This window comes from Melospiza melodia, chromosome Z (assembly GCF_035770615.1).
Source record: "Melospiza melodia melodia isolate bMelMel2 chromosome Z, bMelMel2.pri, whole genome shotgun sequence".
Lineage (NCBI taxonomy): Eukaryota > Metazoa > Chordata > Aves > Passeriformes > Passerellidae > Melospiza > Melospiza melodia.
In genome coordinates, this window is record NC_086226.1 from 74,126,345 (window position 1) to 74,154,233 (window position 27,889).

At 36.5% G+C, this 27,889-nt stretch overlaps 1 protein-coding gene across 9 annotated transcripts in view; it reads right to left on the reverse strand.

The window, feature by feature from the left end:
• Positions 1-27,889, reverse strand: part of DMXL1 (Dmx like 1) — an 85,281-nt gene that overhangs the window by 44,723 nt on the left and 12,669 nt on the right. For 4 of the 9 annotated variants that reach the window (XM_063180152.1, XM_063180146.1, XM_063180145.1 and 1 more), the window contains exons 3-19: positions 27,422-27,499; positions 25,267-25,345; positions 24,652-24,784; positions 22,337-22,403; positions 19,528-19,703; positions 17,930-18,119; positions 15,050-15,218; positions 10,935-11,147; positions 9,965-10,218; positions 9,190-9,874; positions 8,546-8,667; positions 7,924-8,013; positions 7,520-7,622; positions 5,640-5,756; positions 4,180-4,404; positions 1,894-3,579; positions 1,250-1,360 (exon numbers count right to left, since the gene is read on the reverse strand). In XM_063180152.1, coding sequence (XP_063036222.1) covers positions 1,250-1,360; positions 1,894-3,579; positions 4,180-4,404; positions 5,640-5,756; positions 7,520-7,622; positions 7,924-8,013; positions 8,546-8,667; positions 9,190-9,874; positions 9,965-10,218; positions 10,935-11,147; positions 15,050-15,218; positions 17,930-18,119; positions 19,528-19,703; positions 22,337-22,403; positions 24,652-24,784; positions 25,267-25,345; positions 27,422-27,499 — 4,498 coding nt within the window. Of the gene's footprint in view, positions 1-1,249; positions 1,361-1,893; positions 3,580-4,179; positions 4,405-5,639; positions 5,757-7,519; positions 7,623-7,923; positions 8,014-8,545; positions 8,668-9,189; positions 9,875-9,964; positions 10,219-10,934; positions 11,148-15,049; positions 15,219-16,805; positions 16,941-17,929; positions 18,120-19,527; positions 19,704-22,336; positions 22,404-24,628; positions 24,785-25,266; positions 25,346-27,421; positions 27,500-27,889 lie in introns of those variants that run through there. The other 5 variants (XM_063180153.1, XM_063180148.1, XM_063180147.1 and 2 more) reach the window with 4 other exon arrangements.

Sequence of the window (27,889 nt, forward strand, 5' to 3'; positions counted from 1 at the left end):
AACGGGGGAAGGAAAGTAGGTCAAACTGCTTGTTGTGAATTTTTAAGTGCATTGCTGGCGAGGCAACAGAAATTTAAGGGTATTTGTTAGGACTGCATTTCAAATATTGCAGAAAAATGATACAACTGGAAACAATTTTTCATCTGCAAACTCCTTAGGTAAGTTTGTGAAGAACAGAGTTTCTCTATGAAGTTCAAACAAATGGATACTAAGGGGCACTAAGATTAGCCATGACACAAAGTGCAGTACACTGATTACATTTTTCAAAATTTTGAAAGACAGGTTCACTATTTTGACTTGGATTAGAAAATGCACAAGTTTCAGATAATCAGAGCAAAAACACCTTTGATGATAGAGATACAAAAGAAAACTTGAAATAAAAAAATCTTATGAGGAAGGAAGCAATTGCTAAACAACAACATAGCTGGCTAAGGATAACTGCAACTCTAGTGAGGGCCAGGTGCTTTTCTGTAGAAAGCCACTTCCACATTTGCCCTGGAGGCCCTTCCCACTCTCACCCATTTCTGAGCTCACCATAAACAGAAGTATCTCAACTAAAATTAGTCCAACAGAAAGTTAACTCTGCAATACTCTGCCCTGGCACTTGTGGCAAATTGCAGCCTCTGATTCAGCTGAGGGGAGACAAGCCATGCAACTGAAAATGCTATCACAACTGTCTTGATGGCTAAAGGAGTAATCATAGCCAGTCCTTTACATCTGATTATCACTTACCAAATCCATCTCGTTCTGTCATCTGCAATATCAGGATGGAACTAGTTAAATTTTACTAAAAAAACCTTCTCTATATGAAATAGTTTATTGTATAATTACAGTAAGTATATAGAATTATTTAAAGTGTGAGTAGTAATTTTTTTTTTCCAAATATATACCAAACCCATACATAAAGAGGTGCAATTGTCTATTACATTATTCCTGCAGAAGGTTATTGGAACAACATGGTAGTAGAATTTCATTTGGAAAATTTGGGGTATTTCATTTGGGAAAACAGAAATTCTCCCCTACCAACTAAAAACTTGTTTGAAAAAAATCAGTTCTGAGACCTTTACCTCAACCAAAACAAGACATTTTCTGCTCTAGCACTCATTCATATTAGACAATATTTCTTGAAAATATGAATTAAATGAATGAATTAAATTACTGATTCTGCAGAGGCACATCAACAGCACACCATTCACAGGGGCAGCTACATCACTAAAACCCAACTCATCTAAGAAAAGACATCGGTTACCTTGGTGAAGCAGCTGGGCTCGATGCACAGGAGGAAGCGCAGTTGTTAGGAAGGTGTGACGCCGGACAGCCAATAAAAATTTTAAACCACACTCATCAAGAGTTTCTCCACCTGGAAATAAATATTTTTACACACATTTTACAGCAATTAATCCAAGTAAGTATTGTAGGTCTTAATAGAAGAAATATAAATTTGTGACTACTAATACTTTGAATTTGTAAATGATAGCTTAGTCCATAATTCTTCCCTTCAAGAGAAGAGAAAGAAGAAAATTTCAAATATAAAAACTTCTGAAGTTATTTATTCTGTTTAATGCAAGAGACAGAAGAAGTTATATATTAAAAAATCCAAATCAAATTCTTCCTCAATTTGTCTACACAGTACAACAAATATTTGTCATTCCTGTCTCTTCAAAAGTGAATTAAAAATAATTATAGTATGTGGACTGATAGATTCACAGTGGCATTACCAAGTGGCAAAAGAAAATTTTACTTTTATCCAAGAAATAGGTCTTGAAACAATTACACAATGAAATGAAGGTGCATCATCATCTTACAAGCCACAAAAATATTCCACAACAGAAAAAAAACCCTGGAATGGCTGTGAAGCACAGTAGTACATTTAACTTGGAAGAGACAGCTTACCCTGACTTCTGTCCCTGCTTTCTCCAATGTCAGTACTGGTAGTAGCAATTGTATCTGCCAAGGCCATCAGTGACATTTGCTCCATCCTAGTCAGACCTGGCAGGCTTGAATGAAGCAAGTGACGAGAAAGAACCTGAGCATGTTCTGGTCCAAAGTAAGTTGGGCTGTATTGAGAAAGATCAATGACTTTTGAACTGTCTTCATCTGCCTCAAATGTGACAAGGTCATCTGTACTTATAACATTATTTTGGAAGAGATTTTCGTAACTGTCATTGGGCATATCCTGTTTATTTTGACTATGCTGATTATTAGACTTCTCTGAACAGGAAAAAGATGAATCATCATCCGCAGCAAGCAGAGCATACAGAGGCAATGGTGGAACAGAGTCTATTTCTATATAGTCTGTAGTCTCTGTTTTACTGAACATTTTGGGATCTCTTGCAGTGCTTCCACTGGCACTGATCGTCAGAGATCTGAGCCTCCTGTCATGGTTAGGCTCAGACTCATTTATAGCAACAACTTCTCCAGCAATGCACTTCACCAAGTGGGACAGAATGGCTTTTGCTCTGCGTACTTTACCGAGATCCATGAGTTCCAACAGTTGATATGGATGGTACTGAGGTAAAGTTGGAGATAATGTATGAGCTGCTTCAAATAGACCAGAATCCTCCATTTCCATGGACAGATCAGAGGCAGACCTTTTCCCACTAAGTTTCTGTGCAAGGCTGGTCATAGATCTGGTCAAAGTTCTCTTTGGTGGATGCAGACCTGAGGCAGCTGACTGGCTTTGTTTCATTAAGCTAGTTAGGCATGGCATACTTCCACTGCAGGAATCTGTACTAACTAATTCCTGCTTAGAAGGAGATTGCCACTGGGAATAAACATGCATTTCACAATCCATTCCAACTACCAGAATGCCATCACGCACCCAAGACAAGGATACAGGAAAAGGAGGTGACCCCTCCACAGATGAAACCAAGTCAACACAACGCAGCAAAACAAACCCAGAAAGAGTCGCAGCCTTAGGACTGCCACTGTGGGAGACTGCAGCAATCTCGTTACCATTTTGTTCCTGCCCCTTCCCAGACACCTGACCAAACATATAAAGTTTTGATCCAATTCCCACTGTCAGAATATGTGAACCATCTTCCCTAGACATCCAATCCAAGTGTACCAAGTGCTTAGTGTTGGGTATAATACTTCCACCATGAGACAGAGATGTATCTTGTTGGTTATCTGCCACTAAATTGCTATCAACACTAACACCAGAGTCCAACATGGTGCCTAGCTCATCTAATTTAAGTGTCTGTTCTAAAATCCAAGAAGAACCCCCTGTAGACTCACATTCAAAAATACTAACGTGCATCACAAAATCTTGAGAAAGACAGCTATTTCTAGATGCTGCCTGCTTGTATGCCACTGCTAATCTGTTTGTGTGTGCACAGCTGACATCAGTTGGCCTCCCTGGAACATTAATAGCACTACTACTAGGAAGTCCTTCCTCAATCAATAATGGCCATTCTTCCCATACATATTTAACATCACTGTCTGTGCCATATTGCGGCATGGAAGAAGCTTCAGTGACAACCCTGCATCTCCAGAATCGAACTTTTCCATCAGAGCAGGAAGTAGCCAGCAGATAAGGTGCACGACAAACAGGATATATGGAAGAAGAACTGAGATGTCCTAAAATGGAAAAAAATACACTCTTACTGGAGGAAATACTAAAAAGCAAAACTGGCAACATTTTTATTCAGCCACTATTTCAGGGCTCCAAATTAAAAAAAGTATTACTGCTTCCTCACAAAGAGGTCATTTACAGGGCCTCACGAAGACGATATGTCAAATATACCATGAAACCGTTTTACCCTTTGATTGCATTTTGTGCCCCAGAGAGGAGTCAAATATTATTATTTAAACACGAATACTAACATATATTCTGCCAAAAAATATTTTTTCATTGAAAAATCTAAAACTGTATTTTAAAAAGACTGCTGATGAAAACCTTAACATTTAAGTACAGATCCTACAAAAATTTCATGAATGACCGCAAAACAAAATTTGTGTTTCTACTATTCTCTTAAGTAAGAGCTTTATTTTAATGTTAGTTGCAGGATTGAAATATTAAGTAACAGGAAGTACATTTTAGCAAACCTTTTGGATTCACCTACACATGTTGATTCTAACAACAAATCCAAAACTCACTATTATTTTGTTGCTCTTTCAAGACCAAAGTCAGAAAGGCAGAGATTCCCTATTTTAGTATTTTAAAAAAAGATGACAAACCTGCTGATGGCTTTACACTTATTATTTCGACTCCTTCTGGCATACTCAACTCTTGACTGTACACCATTTTGGAAGACAGAGCAAGCCAGCTGGTACTCTGAAGGTTTGCTCTACAGGCCCGATACTTTTGAGTGAAAGGTGATTGGATCTTCTCTGGATCTGGTGAAGAATACAATTCTTCTGTTTGTATTGTTTCTTCAGATGGATTCGAACCTATCTTTTCATCTAAAGAAAGGTACGCATTGTTAACTTTAAAAGATCAATTATTTCTTTTAATGTAAGAAGTTATTTTACTCACTTTAGTAGTTCCAGAAGGAACTAAAATAGACAAAATCTGATTTAAAATTTTACATTCGTTGTCATTAAATGTATTCTTATATTCAGATTTAAAGAGAAACACTAGGACATCTCACATTAAATACTTCAGAGACCCTAGAACTGCTGAGAGATTATAAAACAATCAAAGCAAGACCAAAAAGACCAAAAGCTGCAAAGAAATATATATGTGGCTATCCACTGAAAATAAGGTTTCAGTAAGCATAGAATACCTGCAGCTAGGGAAAATTAAATTATGGCCCTCATGTCTTAGCTTACAAACTGATGAAAGTTATTTTTGAGAAATTTTTTAGTAACATATTTATTTTATTCCTTAAAACATAGGCTCTCAGATCATGTGATATGAATGTTTCCCTTTTTTTTATAAAACTCAAGACCTGGAGTATAAAATTGCTGGAAATGAAACACAAAAATTTCCAACAGATTTGCTGCAGAGCCTTCTCAGTAATTTTCTCATCACATAATTACATCAGAAAATTTAGATCTTTATTATTCTCACTAACTTATAAATTAATTACAATAACACTTTTTCTCTTATTTGAAAGCAATAGTAAGAAATGCTGATTTAGTTTAAATGACAGCAACATGGATTATAACGAACTTCTCTGGTAAGTGGTATCAGATTCATGTTTATTAAAATCTTTAAATGTTAACAGAAAACTACAAAAGTGTTATCTTACCTTCCTATAAAACCTAAGAGTTTTAGAGATAGTTTGGTCGTTTGAAAGAGGACCAGCAGACTTCAGGACGTCAAAATTATTTAGAATTGTAATGGCATCACTGATGCTCAGACTACATTCCTATTTAAAATGTATGCATAAACTCAAAAATTGAAAACTAGAACTTCCAAAAAGCAAAACATCTTAACTGTTAGACTGTATTAGAGCCAATTAAGCATGTCTGTCCTTAGAATGCACAAAAAATACCAAACTCTAGGCTCAGGCTGAACTGAGCAGTTTCAGCAATCAGAAAAGTAGGTAATCAAGAAAGAATGGTTGTGATAAAATCTTGTAATCAAATGCAGAATCTTTTCAAAAATATGAAACATTTTAGATTACACTGAACAACAGATATTCACCAGACGGTGGTTTTTTTAAAAGAAAACTACAAGAAAGAAGGCTTACCTATTGAGACAGGAATTGCTTTCAAATGTAAATGCCACATATGTAGTAATGAACGGGTTTGTGTATATTCTATCACTATTAAGTAGAATTTTTCAGAGAATCCATTCTGCTGGTTTCCTGGTGAAATTGAGAACAGGAAGATCTTAGGGGTTATTAATCTGAAAGCAAAACTAAATTTTCTTGGCTAGCAAATAATCAGATTAAGCTAACATGAATACTGAAATGCAATTATCTGACTGCATCTAACTCTTACATTAGCTTTCTCAGTTTTTTACCACACCAACAAACACTACAATCACAGGTAGTGATTCTTACTCATGTAAGAACTGCCAGTGTTTTCTTTCAGAGATGACAACACATTTGGCTGACTCTGCTATGTTTAAAGTTAAATCCCAGAATGTATTATCAAGTATAGTCTAGAAGAGAGAAAGAGATATCATGCTTCTTCCTAAGAATTTACTTGCCATAGTTTTACACAAAAAGAAGATATGAGTTGTACTATCAACAGGCACCCAGTTCTGGAGAGTTTACCCAGGTATTCTCTTTCTTTCATATAAAAGTCAACCCATTAGGACCAAAAAGGAATAGTTAATTTAGGGAGTCTTTTTCCTCTATGATTCCTCTGACCCTCTAGGTGTGAGTATACATAAAACATTACCAAAGAATAGCCTGTATTTGCCCTGTGCTTTTAACACTGCAATGGTTATGGTACCATAGAAAAACATAAATGAATTTGTTCTTTTTAAAAACAATATGAGGTAACTATCTCAGTATTAAAGAGGAAATATGAAAGCACTAGAAAATCATTTCAAATTAGAATGCATGCAAATGGTACAGTTCTAATTTAACAGTTTTTCAAAGGGTCCATTTAGCCCAGTTCCTTACACGGATGGCATGCAGCAATCTGTTACCAACTTTCAGAACACATACAGATGTATACAGTTGACTAAGATCAAGTAACTCCCTATTTGTTCTAAAATTATTTCTGTGTGTCATACTCAAGATGTAAACATATGATTGTGCTGCAGAGTAACACTTTTTATGTTTTCTATTTTGTTTCTTATTTTCAACACCTCAATTGCATTTTTCTAACTCCACTAAGGGCTGGGATTATCTTCACTACCCCAAAACTCTTCCTCAGTTAAAAACAGCCAGTTCCAGAACCAAATAATCACTATGTATATTCAGTTCATTTACTATTTCCCTAGGTTCCTTTGACACTTTCCCACCACTCTGCTTCCTTTCATTCTAGGCCTCTCATCTAGTACTGCAGATGTCCTGGTATCACAAACTTTACTCCAACCCCTTTTTCCTCGCACATTATTTCATTGGGACAGAACAATGCAATGCCTACATATCCAAATTACTGAGGCACTCCACCAAGGAAAGCCAATCACTTTTTCCAGAGCAGTCCAGATCTGTCCAAGGATCTAGAAATCCACACACTATTCACAGTATTGCAGTGAGGAGGAATTGTTTGGCTCGCCATTTGTTGTGCCATGCAAGGCCTGAGGAGCAACATTTAGCTGATGTAAAAGAACAGCATCCACCACGACAGGATACAGTACGTCTTGTCTGTGTTCATACCCTACAAGCACTTCGCATTTAAAACCCTTCCCCCTTTCATGTTAAGGGACTGCCTAACACAGGACATTATGGGCATCTTGTGATTTAAACTACCTGATCTAAAATTTGGTTGCAAACAACTCAAAGGAAGTGAAACATCCTTGAGTTTCACTAGTTGCGTTCTTCTGAAGACTTCAAATTAAGGTATTTGACATTAAAATGATAAAAACCAAGCCATTAAACAAGTTTTTTCTTCTTTAGAATGAAAAATAAAACACTGTCTTCAATGTTCTATGACAAAAAAAATTCTTTACCTAAGTCTGATAAACTGTTCTTCTTTGAAGGCATTTCCTTCTCCTGGTTATTTAAAATAAAGTCTTCTTGAAAAACATGGAATAACTGTGTTTTCCGGCCATGCTAAAGAAAAATACACAAGAAGTGAACATCCTGGTGTATACTTTTCAATAGTGCTCCCTAACACAGGAGCTTTTAACTTGGTAAGTTAAATACATCAACAGAGGACTCCTCATGAAAATGCACTTTCATTACTCACATTCTTTCCATTTACAGCTACTGTTGAAAACAAGTACAAGAATATGTCAAAAATAGTCCAAGTACCCCAAATTTACCTAATGGAGAGCTACAGGTATTGCTTTTATTATTAATGCTTTTTAAAAAGCTAATTATGACACAAGGTGAGTACAGCAGAAGATCTTACAAGCTCTGTGATGGCATCCAGTTCAATAATACATCCCGGGCGAGCTGTAGATTGCTGACTTATGATGTTAAAAACTTCTCCAACATATTTCTGTTTGAAAAGAATCAGGGGGGGTGGTCTTGTTAACTTTTTATGCATTTCTGTGGCACAACCTGCTGGATAGGCGCAACATCACTGTGCAAATGCTAACTAAAGCATAAAATATACACTAGTTGCGATTCAGTAAGAACAGAGGTAACATTCCCTGTTTTATGAAGAGCACATTTGGTTTTGACAGCTGAAAGATGACAAGAATATCTGGAAAGCCTCACATACAGCAATTTAATGTCCTTTCCCCAAGAGCTGAATTGTTGTCTCAGCTTTTCCTCAGGATAGCAATGCACCCACACAGTTATGATTCCTTGTGGTGTAAGCACTTCACAGACATTTCCCAATCAAACCTTATGCAGAATTTGAGATTAAATGAAATACAGTATAGCTAAAAAGCTTTACCTTATCTGTTTTTACAAGCAAAATAATCTGTGAAATCCTCAGCAACCAGTTTAGTCAGTCACCAAGTCTGAGCCTAGTGCAACTGAATGAAGTCATAACATGCAAAAACTTGACATGGCTTTTCACTTACAGAAATTTCTGGATTGGAGAGCTCACACAAAAGTTTCTTAGCATCTATTACAGCTTGATATAATCTTAAATGCTGTCCGTCACTAGCCACGAAGCAGGCACTTGGAGAATTACAGTATGCACCTGAAAAGCAGGAAGAAAGTGCTCAAATATTCAAACATCATATGGCTTCCTTTTTTGTTTTTTGACAACAGGCATTTTCGAAGTCATGACAAAAAATTACACAGCATAAAAAGAAGTCCTCTTCTATTCACAAGCAAGGATTACAAGTTTAAAGCTGTGCTTAGCAACCAAATCAAAGTATATGAAAAGAAAACAAGAATTCCATTTGAAAACTAGAGCTAAATCTCCCTCATTTAAATCTTCAGCATGCTATGAAGTATGCACTAGAACCCAAGAACTTCACTGCATAAGCTTCTAAAATATCAAATACATAAAAGAGTAGAACATAGAAACCTTTTACAGAGGAATAAAGAATTCCCAAGTATCAGCAGTTTGAAAATTTGTGAAATTTGTGAAGTAAAATGTTAATGCTTAACATTTTTCCAGTATATTCAAGTATACCTGCATTATCTATTCAAGTGAATTATTTGGTTATATTCATTTCATTCTAGAATACGTCACAAATCAGAAAATGAAACTCACCAAGGCAATAGCTGGGTATAAGCGTGGGCAGCCATGCAACGTTAGAAAAAGCTGAAACATGAAGAGAATTGATCCGAGCAAGTTCAGAAACTCCACCAGAATAGGACAAAGGCCCAACAGGATCTACTCTCCATAGAATAAGTTCACTGTAAACAGCATTGGGATCCTGGGATGTCACATTTGCATTGCCTCTACTCTGAGGTCTTACTGGTGACTCCTGAGACTGAGAAGACTCATTTGTCTGTATTGCTTTCTCAACATCTGGTGAAATTAGAGCATTGTGATGTGAGGTTGTAAGCAGCAGTGGTAACACTGAGTGGCAAGCCAAGTCGTTAAGATGAAAACGGTGACCACAATATCGGGATTTGTGTGAAATACTGAGTACAGTTGAAAAAGCAGATTCTTCAGCAAAACTCACTAGCCACTGGTTCAGTGACCCATCTGCATGTTTGGAAATCATCATAACATTAGGTGTGAAGATACTTAGTTTTAAGCTGTTGGTAGATTTACTGTGTCCAGAAGAGATAAGCATAGATGAAGATCGTGTAAGGCCAGGAGGCTTTTGTTTGCCTTGTTGAATAGCTAAGTCAACATTTTTGGTACAAGCATACATCACTATACTTCTGCAAAGAGAGTTTGCATCACCTGTGGGAAATGCAACAGGAATTCTTGAGACAAATGACACCTGCAATTTTAAGAAAAAAAGACTAAGTATTAGGGTTCCCATCAAACTTCTCACTGAACACCGATGTAAAATTCAGGAGGAATAAAGTACCTGCACCTGGCGAAACATGCCAGGCTGGTATTCATCCAGCCAGTCCACATGCCACACCAGCAGGGAGCCATCCATAGGATGTATACTGAAGAGCATGTCAGCATTTTTACTCCATTCAGAAAGCAGAACTTCAATTTCATGATCAAAAATAGCAGAGGATAAAGGAGCAAGGCTTGAATATGGAGCAGCTTTCTCATCACCCAGTTCCTTCTTCTCTTGGTTTCCTTTCTGTTCATCTGAATTTTCATCAGCTTCTACAACATACACACACACACACACATATATATATTTTTTTTTTTCAAAACCAGAAGTATAACAAGCAGTGTTATTCAGGTATTGGAGCTAATTTCAGGCCTTTTATAAGCTACCCATATAAAAACTAATTTAAAAGGATGAAGATTACAATCATAAATCCTCTAACAGAGCTCAGTGTCTAACAAACCAAAACAGTTTGTATTGCACCTTAATTTGAAATATTTTTCGTTTCCTCTACTTTATACAAATTTTTGCATGCATAGACAGAACAAAGGATAATAATCTCCAGGATGTATATATTTAAATTAATTGAGTGTACTATGTTATAGAACAAAGCTATTTAAATTAGCTGTACATTAATATCTAAAAAAGTTAATTCTAAAGTTGCTCTTGCTTCCTTAATACTGAAGTAACATTTTCATACACAGGCCTCCAGTCAGGCCTAATTAAATAACACAGTTTTCAGCATCTATAACTCAAAATTTCTAGAACAACTACGAAAAGAGAAATCAGAACTTCCAGCTACATTTCTTTTTAAAGTCACTAAGATACTTTCAGTGCAAAAGAAGAAAATGCATTGAAATGCCACTGTAATTTCTCTGTATCCTTGCATGTCAAGTTGCCAATCTCTCACTTCCCCCTGGGGGAACATTACAAATTACTTTAAAAACTGAAAACCATTTCTCTACATGACATATGTCTGCATGACTTTTACCTTCTTCTGATCTGCCATCCATTTGATTAGAATCCTCAGTATTAGTCTCAGGGGAATGATGTTCAAAACTCCTTTTAAGTTGTTGCAAAAACACTTCCATAGATAAGGTAAAATGAAGTTCTTTGTTGTTTAGCCAGTGTACAATAAAAGGTCCACTTTTTTCTTCATTCTCACCAAGACTTAAAGATGTGATAGAAGGCAGTAGAGGAATATCTACCAAAAAAAGATATTGATTGACATTCTTGAGAACTAAGTAAGTTAGGTCAAAAAATAATTTTAGAGAACTGGTTTTCAAACAGAAATCCCACAATGAAAAAATAAATCCAAGTGTGCTGCCACTTGTCATTCCCTGCACCAACACCATCTGCTTTGAGACTTGTTCCACACAGAGGTTCTTTAGTATGCTTACATTAGGATAACAGTAGGGTCCTGCAATGTTGATGTAATACTGCGCATGCAGCTTAATTTACTTTTTATTTTGCTACTACAGCTCAGTATGAACCAAATCATTTAAGCATAGTTTTCCAATATTCAGTTCACAAAGGATGCTGCAGTAGATATAGACTGCAACCAATGACCATAGGGTTTACACTAGCAAAAATTAGTACAGAGATCACACAATGAATGCCCTCTGGAACACCATCACAAAACCCCGGGAGTTCTGGTTCTGATACATTCTGTTAATTCATGTGGCTGTTTGATGGCATTTGATGTCCCATGTTGCTGTGAAAAATAAAGCAGAAATCACAAAGTGTGGGACAGAAGCAAGGATCAGACTGCTGCAGAGTCACATAATCTAAATTAATCAAGGCTAAAAAGCAGACAGGTGATTTACTGCAATTTCCTCAAATGTGTGATACAGCAACATGTTAAAATCTCAAACTGCATGTAATTCCCACCTAATAGTCTCCATGTATAGTCTCTTCTCCTTCTGCTCCCTATTTATGCACCATTACTTAAATTCCACATCCTGGGAGACAAAATACTTTTCACCCAAAATCTGTTGTTCTAATCAAAATCAGCAATAGATTTGAATTACTAATCATCCAATCCAGCCAAGGAAAACTGTAACTGACAGCAGAAAGATAAAATAAAGGAGGACCAAGACAACCAGCAGTATTGTTGTGGGTTGGGGACACAGCAGGGGAACAGAGCAGAAGTAGCACAGGTCATTTAAGAAGTCTATCTACCTATACAGCCCAAAGCCAGTCTCAAAAGTATCATTATACATCTGGAAAGTAAGAGAATCTGAAGGAAAAAAATTTTAGTGATGCCCTTTGAAAGATGAAGCTACAGTGAGCATGAATAAGGTGAACTAGAAAGATTAATTTTCAGATTAATTATAAATCTGTGTGCCTTTTTAGTATTTATCAAAGTCACTAAATCACTTTTTTCCCAATTTCCATCTAAAACTACCAGCTTCTAAATGATGTTCAGCTCTGGACATTTTTCTTAGTGAATTTCTATTTGCTTAATAAATCACAGTATCTCTTCCCAGAAAACTTTTAAGTCTTTGAATTCCGTAACTTTTTCTGTAATTGCCTAGAGACAAGTTTGTCCTAGCAACCACTGCTTATTCCTTTCACAGAATTCCACCCAGGCTGGACAACAGAAGAAATAAAATTATAGTATAAAAGTAGGTTGCAAGGATTTTTGTTGCATACATGCTATAAGTATATATGAAAGCATTATTCTTCAAAATGTGAAGTGAATGAGAGATAAAGCTGTTCTGGCTTTAGTTTTTATCAGATATTTTTAAATGCTGTAGGATTGGCAAATTTTAAAGTAAGACATCACAAACCAATTTGCTTTAAATCAAATTAAAGGAAATACAATTAGGCTTTTGGACTAAATTTAATTTCAAAAGGGCAAACAAAAAGGTCTCCATTAAGAATCTGGTTAGACTAAGGTACTTAAAGACTTGACTGTGAGGGAGAACACTTATTTCTTCAACTTAAGATTTAAAATGTGAAAGTTACCTCAGAGGTTCTACAATAAAGAACAACCTTCTATCCTCCAATCTACTGAGTTAAAAGACAAGTGATCCAAAAGACATTATTGAACAGATACTAATTAATATAGGTAACGTAAAAAGAATGCAAGATTAGAAAAGCCAAAGACAAGTTTTAAGTACGTAATTTTTCTAATTTTTTTCAAAATTGTTTTTATTGTCATTCTGTAAGTTTGTTGCTTGGCATATTTATGCTGCAAAGTCTATCACAAGCAAAGGTAAAGTTTGCAGAGTTGTGCTGGTTTTGCCTGGAGTAGAGCTAATTTTCTTCATGGTGTCTCACACTGGGCGGTGTTTTGGATTTGTGCTGAGCACAGAGTTGATGACACAGAGATGTGCTTGCTGTTGCTGGGCAGGGCTTGCACAGAACCAAGGACTCTTCTGGTTTTTGTACTGCCACACTGGCAAGGAACTTGGGGCTGCATCGGGCATTGGGAGAACACTCAGCCAGGACAGGTGACTGAAACTGATCAAAGGGACACTCCAGACCACATGACATCATGGTCAGTGCTTAAAGTGGGAGGAGGAAGGAAGAAGGTGGAAAGCTTGAAGGGATGGTGTTTGCTATTCCAAGTGACTGTTAGGTGTGATAGGGCTCTGCTCTCCTGGAGATGGCTCAAGATCTCCTTGCCCACAGGAAGCAGCAAAGTCATTCCTTGTGTCTCTTTGGTCATGTGTGCAGTTTTTGTTTCGCCTATTAAAGAAAACAAGGTTGAGATAAAACCTATTAACTTGGTTTTATCTCAGTCCAGGAGGTTTCTACTCTTCTGATTCTCTCCCCAGTCCTGCAGGGAGTGAGCAAGCGACTGCCTGGGGCTTGGTTGATGGCTAACAATGGTTAATCATAACATTAGCTATTCTGTATTAAAAAAAATGCTTTAAAAGCAAGTAAAAAAAAGGTCAAAGATTATGTGCTACCTACATGAAAAGATTAGCTAGCTCACTGAGCAATCTGAAGAGGAAAAAATATAAGAGGAAATAAACAAATCCCCAAGATGCTTTCAAGAAAGTTTCCTGTGTGACACTGGGTAATAACAAGCAATGTCTGGAGACTTTTCCCATGGAAATATGATAGCATTGATGGTACTGCACAAAGCTGTAAGAAGTCTCCTTCTGGTAGGCTGGATGTGATTCTAGTCCTGTCTGTTAAAATATGAACCAATGAGCTGCCACTCAAAATGCTGAACTATAATCAAGGAGAAAGTGTTTAGAGCTTTCCTTAGCAAAGCAGTGTTAATGGAAATTACTCGTTCTTTCCAATCATACCAGACTGTACAGCTAGAAACATGAACTCATCATAAATGCTCTTAGCTGAAAACTGGCCTTTCAAACAAGTTAAGTAGGAACAGAAAAACAATACTATAAAAGAGAGTTTAACTAGTTTAAGAAAAGAATTACATAGTATGTTTGTTCATTAAGTCCAGACAGAGAAAACCACACCAGAACCTTCATGAAGGTCATTCCATATTGCATCTCTAGTCAGTTTTTCAATGAACAGACACACACTTCATGAAAATGAAATCTTCAGTCATCTCCAGGAGAGCAGGGCCCTATCACACCTAAAGGTCACTCGGGATAACAAACAGCGTACACAGAGATAATGAAGACAGAAGTATCAGCAGCTATAGGGGAGTTTCCTCAACCCCTATCAACAGGTTGTTACGGTGCAAGGCAATATCAAAGTTTATGGAATATAAGGGTGAAGGCATGTTTTGTTTGGTTCAGAGACAGAAGGACATGAATGTGAGGTTATTTCAACACTTAAGAAGCATACCCTTTTTTTTTTTTCCAGTATGTTCCCAGTATCATACACAATTCACAGTAAATTTTAACTCAAGTTACAAATACTTAGCTTTCTCCATTTTAGACACTATCAATCTCACTTAAAAGATGAACAACATAAAAAACAGGATTACTGCACTGGAAATTTATTCAAATAATTTCATTACTGTAGAAAGTTCTTTCATGCAAAAATGAAACCAACATACTAGCAATTTTGCATGATTATTTAAATATTGAACAAATAGATCTGCTAAGTTTCCAGAGAGAACACATACCCAACAGCAACTGGAGCTCACTTCATAGCAAAGATTACATTTATTACCTGTGGCTGGATTGATACTGGCAGCAATATGGTAGTGGCAAAGGGCATTTGCATGAGGAGGAATGTTCCTGTGAGCTTCATGAGGATCTTGCTGATGCAGAGCACATCCAGTATGTGCTACAACAGCACCTGACCTCCTCCTTCCTCGTCGGAAGTGCCTCAGGTTTAACTGCATGAAGAATAAAGCATAATTTAAAATCCTTTCAAAAGAAAAAAACATACTTAATCTGTAAATGGTTTTCTAGGCACTAATAAATGATATTTTTCAGCTTAAAAGCTAACTTAAAGAATCAGTGGAGTTTCTTGCAATCTTGTGTTGAGTCTGCAGTAGAGAGAAACCAGTGCCTTTGGATTTATTTATGAAGGCCCATAAAATACCTTCATGTAGTAACTACTTCATACTTCAGTGTGCAGACAATATCCATACAGTTTTTGTACTTTCACAGAAAATACTCTTGTGTTTCATAAACACACACCATGCTTATTCAAGATTCTGAACAAAGCAACAATACTGAGTAGTCTCATTTAATGAAAAACAGAATCTGTACTTTGGATCTAATTAGATCAGCACTTCAACACCCCACAAAAGGCCACAAGTTTCAAGATCCTCCTTGTTTATACAAATACTTGTTTCCAAGAGAAAGAATAATATTTAGTTTTTAAGACTGCTTACACATTTCAAGCCTTATGTAAACACCTATGTAAGCACCCAAAGGTACACAAAGGTACACAGTTTGTATTAAAGATGGTGTTACACTCTTGGCATTCCTTTTCACTTGCTGCGCTTTCTATCCTTTGTTATGGTTTGGGCCTGGCAAAGCCAGAGCCCCCATGAGTATACCTTCTACCTAATACCTGCTGTGAGATGTGAGCAGGAATAAGCAAAGTAGGCTCCAGCTTAAACATAAAGAAAAGTTTATTAACTAAACTACACAAAATTACTAAACTACACACACACAAAAAAAGCAATCACAAGGAGAATGAAAACTACACAGAAACACTTCCCCCTCCTCCCCCAGATCCCAGTACAATTCATTTCCCAAAATTATCCACACTCGGTCTGGCACCACCCTTTCAGCTTATGAAGAGTAGACAGAGTCCTTCCTTGTACCACGGACTTCTTGTCACAATTAGCACCGCCCGGAGTCCTGCTATCTCGTGACATCTCCCTTCCATGCCAAGGTGCTCTCACCACCAGGCATGGGATGGGGCAGAGGCCTGCTTTCAGGGTGGGCCTTTTTAAGGATGCCTCATCTCGTTCCAAGCAGAGCACACTCTCATCTCTGGGACCTTTGTCCCCCCCATTTCTTCTATACCCCCTGGGGCCGAGGGGTCTCAACACCAAACTCTCCTGGCTCCGAGCCTCCGCTTCCCCTGCAATGCAGCCTCTGTATCACCAGGAAACAGTCCATGATCTACAACAAAAGAGTCCAGCAAAGTTGCCACTCCATCTTCCCCCATTCCTTCAATATTTTTCTTTCTCTTTGCCAGACCTCCTTACTGGCCTGTTTCTTCCTTCATCTTCCACTCTTATCCCTTTCCTAGGAAAGGTAATGTTCCGTGAAGCGGCTGGGCTGCCCGCTGCCCCCCCCCCTTCTCCTCCCAGCCGTGCTGCCAGCACATGATATCAAGTTTCAAGGTAAAAATTCCAGCACAGGCTGCATTCTCTCTCCGTCTCCAAAAAAAAGGGGGGGGTGGGGTGGGGTAAGCAGGTTGCTCGATGCCCTCCCCACCCTTCCACCGAATCCCGGCCTACCGCAGATGGGCTTTCCCCTCCCCCGGCCCAGCAGCGACTGGGCCGGGGGAGGGAGGCCCAGCTCCTTCACGCCGGAAATCCCAAGAGGGCTCTGAAGGACAAGAGCCCTGCTTTGCTTTTAACTCCTTGGGTTTGTGGTCTCAAGAGGCGGATCCAATGCCCCACTGGTCAAACCAGGTGCTCATCTTAAAATCCGAACACCCATTGGTGACCACAGCAAAACAACATATCCCAGATGTCCCATTTCCGGTCAAACCACGACACAGCATGCTCATGTCAAACAGTCTTCTCTCAATTGTCACATAATTGCTGTACCTGATTTCTAATGTTGCCTCTTATTTTCCACGCGAACACAGAAATTTCTCCAGCTTCCTTTTTCCTCCTCTCTTTGACTATTTCCTTTTCTCTGTTGTGCCTTTTAGCCTGCCATTTTCAGGTATGCTGCACTATTTTTCAGATATAGCATGCACTACGAGCATGCTAAATACATCATTCTATTAATATAAAAGCACAATGCCCATATATGCTCTACATACCTTTGAAGCAGACCATTAATGCTACACTTTCTTCCTTATTCACACTGGTTAGAAAATACTATCTGGTAAGAATCACTTGCCTTACTGCTTATGAGCAGTCTGCTCTGAGGACTACTGCAGAAAGGCTATTTTTCTTCCCTCCATATTACTGTTTTTCCACTTGCAGAAGTCATAGAGACCATCCCACAACTTCGGGGTGACAAATGAGCCCCTACCAAACATCTTAAGGCAGCATCACCCCTGGGTTTCACATAACCTATATATAATGTGTGCTCCATACTGCTCCTAGCCCTTTGAACTAAATACTGCAAAGCATTCTTTCTTCAGTCACCAGACAAAAATAGACAGTTGTGACTTTGGAACAGTGTGTCTTCAATGTGAGAAGCTCAGCAAAAGAGTTGTCAGCTTAGCCTGCCCAAGGAAGACTTCAAGGAAATTCACCCTTTTATAACATTTTATGCACATCTCTGATATAAAAGTATAAAAGATTTCAACTTGTGATACATGTTTGAGATACAAATTACCAACTTGTCTAAAATCACAACTTTTTACATGTGTTTATTCTCACTGTTCAATTTCAATTCTTACCTCCAATGCACTCTGCACTTTTTCTTTACTTGAAGTATTTCTCTTGAAGTTATTTGTGAAGTTCACTGCTTCACTCCAATTGCTGTATCCTCCCCCGTACAACAGACTGTCATTGGGTAACAAAGTCTCTGCCCAGAGACGACAAACATTATCCTTACAGCAAGTCAGGAGTACATTGCAGACAGCACCACTAATGAAAGAAAATTTAAGGAGTGAAGAAGGTGCTAACTATTACACAGCATCAAAATAAACCAACATTTCCAAACAGTTTTCCACTACCAGCCTTTGGAATTGCACCAACTTACAGATACTGGCACAAGAAAAACTCATCGACACATTGTTATGAAAATAAATGGTGTAGGAAAGGCCTTCTGCTCTGATTAAGCATCTGACTATAAACCACCTCAAACGTCATCACATAATAGAGCAACAGCAAATTGTGGATTTTAATTTAAAGAAAACTTCATATCTAGAATAGCAAAATGTAAAATTTTTATCTTTTAAAGTCATTCACATAAAAAGCTAATAATATTCTGGATATCTGATTGTAATTCCAGATCTTACTGTTATCTACCAATTACAAAACAATATATATCCAAAAGACAGAAACTCAGATAATACCAGGGAAACAACAGACAATTTTAATCTACGAGTTTTTAATCTTAGTTACTGTTTTTCCAAGTCTAACTTGTGTTAAATGTATAGCCAAAAAATCCCATTACCCTAAACCAGACAGTGGAAAAAAATACACAGATCATCAAGTTTCCAGGTCATATAAGGTCACTATTTCGCTCTACATAATGCTCTAAAGCTATGACTAGACTGTCCAGCAGCAAACTCCCTGAGGAACCATGGAGCAGGTGGATTTTCAAAAGTGACACACAGAATTAGTATATATTTAAGAAGAGTATTAAAGACTGGTATAATGAACAACATAAACTTGCTCAACACAAAGGTATGCAAATGTTTGCTACTTGGAATAACATGGCAAAAAGATGGTTGCAGGCCACAAAACTGCTAACACTACTTCAGTTTAAGATTTAAAGTCCTGGTGAAAACTACGCATAGGTCATTTTGGAATCATCTTAACACAACCCTAACACCTCAAACTAAAGATATCAGTTCCAAATGAATACTTGAATCCAATTTCCAGATACTATTTCTGACAGAGATCCAGCTTTGTAGTAGGCAGAGAAACAAATCAAAAGACACAAAAATAACTGAATGTTTGTAAAAGAGGACTTCAAGTCACAGAACTTTTGCTCTGATTCCATCAGGATAGAACAAGTCAGGATTAAATGCATGAATGGTCACTTAGTGCAATCAAAAAAAATGCAAAGAGACATGACTTTTCAAGAGCTGATTTTGTATTTAGTTCAATGCCTAAGTCAGTCTCTGAGACTTCTACCTTTTCAATTCTTTCCCAGGTAAGAGGATACTTGCCTTCCTCTCAAGAGCAAAAACAGTATAAAAGGTGTGCACACTCAATAACTGAAGTAAAACATTTAATTGTGTGGCGGTTGATTGTAGAGAGAGGCAGACTGTAGAGTTTGGGGGTTTTTTTGGCAATTTATGAACTAGTTATTAGAACTACTGACCGTGGCATGAATTTACTGGTCTTTCTCCATGAAAATGCATTTACTGATCGAGGATGAGCCAAATAAACAAATGAAAAATCAAGCTCTTTTGCTTGGTTTTCTGGACTGGCACCAGGTGGTGATACGGCTGACCGCCAGCTCTCTGCATTGTACCATACCTTCACAAGACAGTCATCCTGTGGGAAGACAAAAAAGGACAGTAAATAAGATTACCTTGCGTAAGACTATGATGCACTTTAAGTACTTTTGGGTACATCTCCTGAGGTTTCATTTTTCTTTAAAGTAAAATGTTTTTCTTATCTGAGAGGAACAGTTCCATAAATGGAACTTCAAAATGTGATCTTAAAGAAAACACAGGAGCGGAGCTTTCACTTTATTCTTGCCATTACTAACTTGGATTTCATATAAGTCCTTCTGATTAACTGCCAGTTTTTAATCACAAAACCACAACTTGCGCTAGCCTGAGATGGTATTCAAATGTTAATACAACTAATTCTACCTTGTCAGAAAACCACCCCAATTCCCTACACAAATTTAACTGGAAACAGGAAAAAAGGTCATAGATGATATCTCAAAAAACAAGCTCAGTACTGGTCAGCCTGTTTTCAGACACACACACGAACTGATTGTGCCTTCAAGGACTAGATAAATGAATCTGGACCGAGATTCACAACTTGTTGATCAACTGTTAAATGTGAATGGCACTAAAATATTGAAATAACCTGGGTATGCATAACACGACCCTACTAGGGGGGACGATAGGTTGGTGTTGCTGACCAGCATTGTCCCTCACAAAGTGAAGTAAAGGAATAAGACATAGAAAGAAAGGTGTGCTTTAAAGTTCTCCAGGCATGTAACTAACTTAAGCATTTATGGTAAAAAATATGTTATTAATTTTCCTACTTACTAATTTTCTTACTTATTCAGTAATTCGCTTTGAAGGAATTTATAAACTAAAATAACAGGACATAAAATATTGGAGTCAAAAACTCTGCAATAATATAACCTTATATAAGCTATTTGCAGATTAATTCCTTTTTCCACCATTCCATCAAATTGTAACATTAGAAACCATTAAACCATTAACATTTGACTTGTAAAATAAACATTAACTCCTACCCATCAAAAGAAGGTGGAATACACATATATATATTGTTGACAATAACAAAATACTACCTTTTTACATAAAACATATACCCAAAGAATTTTATTTAGCTGCAAAGTGGCTGGAATGGCTCTCCTTTCTATGACAGTAAAGGGCATCACAGAACATATAGCAAGAAATACAACATTCAAATAAGCACAAAAAGAATGGAGCATGAGAATTTACTGCTTTGTTTTTATACAGATAATAATCTAGCATGAAGAAAGCCGATATTTCACTTTGTGTGTTGAAAGCTTGTTAACTGGAGTATAGTTTCCCTAGAAAAGGAAATCTAGGCAATTTTTACAAATTTGTTACACCTTTATCTATCCTTAAAGATAGCAAATGTCTGAAAAGTTAGTCTTCTAATCAAGCATGATGACCTGAAATGGCAAGCTTTAAAGGAAAAAAGCCACATACAACTAATAAAGATGTGCATTACTCATCTGTTTCTAATGCACATAACTGAACCACAAAAATATGCATGACAACTACCTTTCAAAAGCAAGATTTATTTGCAGACTGAATCACCATCAACTCTTCGTTTTTTAAGCATGTATTAGGGGATACTATGACTCAAACAGCCAAGTTCCACGTTATTACTAAATGAAACACTGTTCTAACCACTTATTACGTGTACACACTAATTTTTCACTCATGCATCCAAGACACAGTAAAGCAAATTGCAAAACTGTCTTTTATTCTTCAGCCTGAAACAAGTTCTGTCAGGTTTCTATTGCTCAGGATTCTGACACTCTTAAACCAGGTTTTTACAAATATCAGCAACTGATATTAACTTTAGATACTAGAATGTTGTTTTGTATCTAGTAGCTCTGCAGCCTTTAGGTTCTTCAGTAGGTAGCAGAAATTCAATGCAGAAAACAACTACTTCTCCCACTCATATTCCTTAAAAGTAATATTAATTCTTGTATGGGTTTGTCACTTTTGTTCTCTGGATCCTCTACATGATCTTGATTTTTTTTTTCTGCTTTGACTTGTAAGGACATTATTCTCCTACAAAACCTGAACAACGAGTTTTGGAGTACAAATAAAAGATTAGCTTGTTTCAGGAAAACAAAAGACTGGCAATTTGCTTTAATTTTTTTGCTTATTTTGCCAAGGGGTTCTGCTTTTGCTGACAAACTGCTCCGTGTTGAGCACACAGAACCAACTAGTGAGACTGGCCACAAAAACTGTCATGAACCATGGAGGGGAATGTGAACCTCTCCTACAGACACAAAAAGGCGTACAGATGTGTTAACACAAAAACATATGAAAGAGCTATTTTTGATTTCTTAAAATATTTTTTGGTATTTTGATTATATTTCCGCACTAGCAGGATAGCTAGCAGTGATTTCATCCACAGATTTCCCCCATTCCTCAAAACTCATCTTTTTCTTATGTCTTATAATTTGGTACAAATTAAAAGTGAGTATTTTAGAATAGTAAGCACTGAATATTTGGTGCGTGACCTCCCTGCCTGGAACCACCCTTCTACCAAATTCATGTTTACCAAATTGTAAAGACACATACACAGACTACAAAAAAATATGAAAAACATTTTTTTTCATTAAGTAATCTTTATTTTTTTCAAATGTGTTTTTGTTGGTTTGCTTTAATGCTTATATGAATTAGTACAAAGCTCTAAGGAAAAAAAATGCTTACCTTTCCAGCAGTAGCAAAAAACTCCCCATCTGGCGAGAATTTCATTAAACAAACTTGAGAAGCAGTTCTATAGAATAAAGACAATTAAAAGGAAAAAAAAAAAACCTTTAACAACTTTTATTGAATTCTAGACTTTTTTTTCCTTGAATGCACAAAACTTTCTGAATTCTGAAATACAAGTATGTATTCTGTTGTGTGAAAGTTAAGTTTTAACAAAGTCCAAAAGACTAAGATGTAAACTCATATACAACACATGGCTGTAGTGATCCAGAAAACCAAAATCTTGTAGCTGAATATCCAATATTCAAAAATATTGTAGCAGAAAAGCAGGTGCCAACAGATTAACCTGCTCTACTTCCACTTCACACAATTATAAGGATGCCAAAATGGTCTCTGTTGTACCATATTATCTTCCATCTTCTCCTGAATGACAGATTCATTTTTCATATTTCCTAGAATTACAACTCAAGAAAATAAACAGTGTAAAAGGAATAATGTAGTTTTAAAGTGTCTGAAAGTAGCTTTTATATGAATGGTCACACTGCTATAATGTGCTACACCAAAATATTCTAAACCTAATTATGTGGTTAACTTTTGGAGCATTTTACTTTAATTGGCTGCAGTAATAAATGAGCTTCTTTTACAGGGTTTGAAGCACTCAGTTATTGACTAAGTAATAAAGCTTATTAAAGCAACAAGAGCATACAAAAATTTAATTGCACACCACAGATACAGTGCACATTTTTGGCTTGAATTTAATAAACATGTAACATGTTGTTGAGGCCCAACTTTCACAGGGGGTTAAGTTAAATTAAGGTCAATAAAGCAGGGTGCATTTATGTGCAGTAACAAGAGCAAGGCAATTACAAAAGCCCTGTATCAAAGAAGTCATCCAGGTTTAAGCAAAATTCTCCTGCTGGGGCAAATATGAAAACTTTTGGGAATGTTTCCTTCAGGGATTAAAACAGGATAGTTGCAGGGGCAAAATAACGTTCTTGCAGACTTCTCTACAAGAAAAACCTATTCTAAATCTAATTGCACTACAAATGCCAGAAGACATACAGGCATAAAAGGTAAACAAAAAAAAGCAAGTTCTGCTGACCCTTTCCAGGACCTACTCATTCAAAGAAAGCAACACTTAGCTATCTCCAACAAAGAGAGTTTAAAAGAGGAAAACATGGAGAGCTGAGAAGCTTTTTTATGTCTTTATACATGATAGAAATGCAAAACCCGTTACACAAGGGACAGAAGAAAAGCACTCTCTGTATGATCTTGACTACTGTTACCAGAACCCCAGATCCTAAAGCCATACTCAATGGCATTCTGTCTACAGGCTAACTTCTCTTATTAGGCTGAGAGATGAACGCCCAAAGATGTCTCAAAAAATAGAGTAAGTCTTCAACTCCTTGTAATTAGAAAGTTCATCACATGCCAAGAAAAGTCTTTGAGTTGTCATTTGGATGATCTTGGGTTTTTAAACACATTCACTGATAGAAGTTCAAGTAAAGAGAAAAAGGAACAATGAAGGATCATAAAATGGATGTTTTTCTGATACGTCCAGAAAACTACCTATAGAACTACCTACTAGAATTCTAAGTGCTTCACAAAGAGTAACCTCAGGTGGGTCTGCTCAGTCAGCCATTTCAGGAAACTTCTTTAGGAGATGGCCATATGGAAGATGGTTCCCACATGAACCATGTACCCACCCCACCACACTAGCAAAGTCTACTTATGGCAGAACGATTTAAATTGTCTTATAAACTTAAGTACTAAACTAAAAGACTTTAGAATGTACAATATACAAATGCAAATATCAGTATCAACACGAACACAAGAAGAGAATTCAGAGACAGAGAAAAGAGAATGTATCAACCCTGACTGTTCCAAATACCCAGAATAAATCTAAAAAATGTATGTGCAAAATCAGGGGGTGGACGTGTAAGAAGGAAACAACAATGGAGTACACTGAACAAAGAAGGAAGGTTTTTTTAAATCAGTCCTGACAGCAATTACACAGCTTTCACCTTATTCCTGCTACAAAGAAGAGTGCTTATTGGAGAGCTTCAATATTAGCCTACCCTCAGTATTTTACTAGTCTTGTTTGTAGCTGAAGAATTGCTACAAAACCAACTGCAACTGATCTCATAAGAGGAAATAATGTCAAGGGAAATATGATAAAAACTTATCTCACATCAATAATATTTATCAAGTAACAGTATGCAATAGCATTTCACATAACTACACTAAGTATTTAATCTCAAAGTTATGAATCAGTAAAGAAAAGGAAATTACTTGTCTTTAAATGGATTCCTTACTTGCATTGCCAGATACATCTCCACTCTCCAAGTCCAACACCTGCTCTTTCAGTACTGTCATTGTCAGCAGGGTTCTCCAATGGAACATTGGACCAAAGTTGAAGACAATTGGAACCAGTCAGAAGGCGTGTACCTGGAACAAATATTTATCAAAATCTAACAACAAGCAAGTAGCAAACTATAGACTTTTATATAGAGAGAGAGGAAAAACATTTCTGCAAAGCTGAAACTGCAGAAAATAAACTGGCAGATATACCTTTTCTATTTTTTTTTTTTTTTTGTAGATTTGAGCACCTAGAGTTCAAACTATGAATTAATCAAATTTTAGTTATTCTCTAAAAGAAACGCCTAGGTCTACTGCAGACATTAGTTCTTCTCAACAAATATTTACCATTTAAGCCACGTTTTCTTATTGGCTCAGATAAGAATAATCGAGCCAGACCATACAGATGCACTTATGTTAGTTCTCGTGTAATAAGTGACAAAAGGTACATTTCACTCCACTTTGGTATTCTCTACCATGAGGACAGGGGAAAACCTTTACCTTGTCCACAAGGAATGACAAAATTTAAAGTAAAAAAATTAGTTGCAGTGTTTCTTTTAATCTGTCCATACCTGTGGGATCCCATGTTAGATTATGCACTATGGCTTCCAGTGAGATTTGAGCATTCTTCTGCCACTGGTAATGTAACACCTGAAATTTTAAGTATTTACAAACATTAGCATGAAAACTCTTCATTCTCCTCCTTTTATAATATAAACAGTACATCTTCACTGTATTCTCTAGATTTTATGAAGATGTTTAACATAAGTTACTGTTTATCTAATAAAAATTGATTCATTCTGAAATTAAAATGAAATAGTTTTTCACTAACGTGGCCATACTTACGAGGTTTTTAACTTCTTATTTTAAAAGTTTAGCTTGAAAAAAAAATCATTACTGGAATTTGAGAATTGTTTTAGGAGGAAGTAAGATTTTATTTTTGCAACAAAGAAAAGATACCAAGAATTACACAAGTTAAAGGCACCTGGTGTTTGATATCTGTACCATTGTTGAATTAGGAGTTCAGAAAGGTCAAGGTAACAAGTGATATTTCCCCTCCACTCTTTTTTTTTATTCTTTTAATATACAACAGGACAGTCAAGTGTTTTTCACTTTTGCATCACTGCTTCACTCTCTAGAACAAGTTGAGGACTAAGTTTACAAAATATTTATCTTGTCTGTTTCTGTAATAAACCAACAAGGTTTGATGCTTTGATTTATAAAAGAAATAGAAAACATTTCTGGAAATAATATTAGGAGCCAATTTCTTTCTTAATTCCAGATTATTCCAGTCAATTCTTTCTTAATTCTTTGAAGTAGTCATCCTCCACCCCAAAAATACCACACAGAAATAGATGTGAAGTTAAAATATGACAACTCAGTCTTTCAGAAGTTTGGCAAAAGACAGTAAGAAGCAGCTGCAGATAAGGACCTACACAGAGTATTTGCAGAGCTGGATTTTCTGGGGCTCTTTAGACCCTGAACATTGCAGTAAATAGAAGACAGAGACACTCTTACAAAAAGTTGAACAATATGCTGGAAACCACTGTATAAAAGTAAACTGAAAGAATGAAGTAACAGAATATTTCTACAGCTAAAAAACATTTGAAAGCAAATCGTGGGTGGTGCTTCCCCTGCTGCTTACAGTTACTACTCCAACTCTGAAGTTTCAAATTAAGTGTATTCTTTACCAGTATAGAAAATCATTACTGGAAAATGGGGTGGATGGACCAAAAACAAGAGCAGTACATCCAAAATTTTCATAGGAGCGTGTGAACGCACATCTTACAGTAATTTTATTCCACTGCTTTGCAGTGATGTAAATTATTAGGTAGGTGTTAATTTCCAGCTCATTAATTAATGTATAATATACCACAATATATATACCACAAGTTTACATGTACATTGAGGATCTTATGACTGAGTTGGTTAGTACAAAGAGGAGAATCCACTAGATGGTGATATAAACAATTTGTTAATACAAATGGTGACCAAGCCCCGGAAGAGGGAGACATAAGCTCCTTGAGCAATTGCTGTCAAAGCTCTTATATCAATAAACTGTCTTCAATTAGAATCTAATGCTTCTTATTATAGCCATTTGCCTCCTCATGTAAGAAACATGGTTAAGTAATTTGCCCTAAATCATATTATTATTCAGAAATTAAGATTCTCGATGCTAATCACTAAACCACTGTCACCAAAAGCCCCAAAAGAATAAATATTTTTCTTATTCAACCATTTTAACACTGAAGTATAATCATTTTAAAAAAGCCACAGATTTCTGAAACTACTGCAATTTGGCCAAGTGCATGTAATTTCATAAGCAAAAGATAAAGTAAGAACCACAAAACACACCAAAACATAAAGGCAACACAGGCTGGTTCAAAAAGAAATTTCTATTTTAATGCTTACACTTATGGCAGAATGGGGCTGTGTATGTGTTTTTGGATTCTGGTGTATTTTGGTTATGAACTGCATGATTACATAAGCAAGTAATATGAAGCATTAGACTAAAGCCTATCTTGCTCAAAACTATTTCAAATTACAGGCCTCTGTCCTTATCTCACCCTTTTCACTTCCCAAGGACCACCTTTATGTCTCAACTTTATTCTAGCATTAAAAGAAGACATAAAAAAAGCTCCAGCTTTAAAGCAAATTTTACTTTAAAGTAAAATCTATCAGGCTCTGTAACTGCTCAAATAAATTAAGGACTGATGAAATACTTACATTATGATGACTGCTGTTCTGCTTCAAGATGCTAAATGGCTCAAAGATACAAATCACCTTTCCATAAGAAGCTGCAATCTAAAGTAATATACATTTATATGTAAATAAACACACATAAAAGAAACAAGCTGAACAAATAAAAACAAGATGCAAATGGTTGATTTAACTTTTAACCCTGCTTGTAGATTAATTTGAAGCTCACATCCATATTTCCTTTTGAAAACAGAAAATTACATTTACCAAAAATCTCTAACCTAGTGTTGTCAATAATAAAAATACAATCCTCCATTTACTCATTAATCACAGTAAACTACTGAGAGTATAGCTGGACAACTTTTTAAAATCAGATTATTAGCAGTCAATCTGCAGAGTTCCAATTCTCAGACGTGGAACCAGTACTCAATCAGAGCACTTTTGTGTACTTCCCTAGCATTAGAACAGGCTACCTTTCAAAAAGTTATTTCAAAA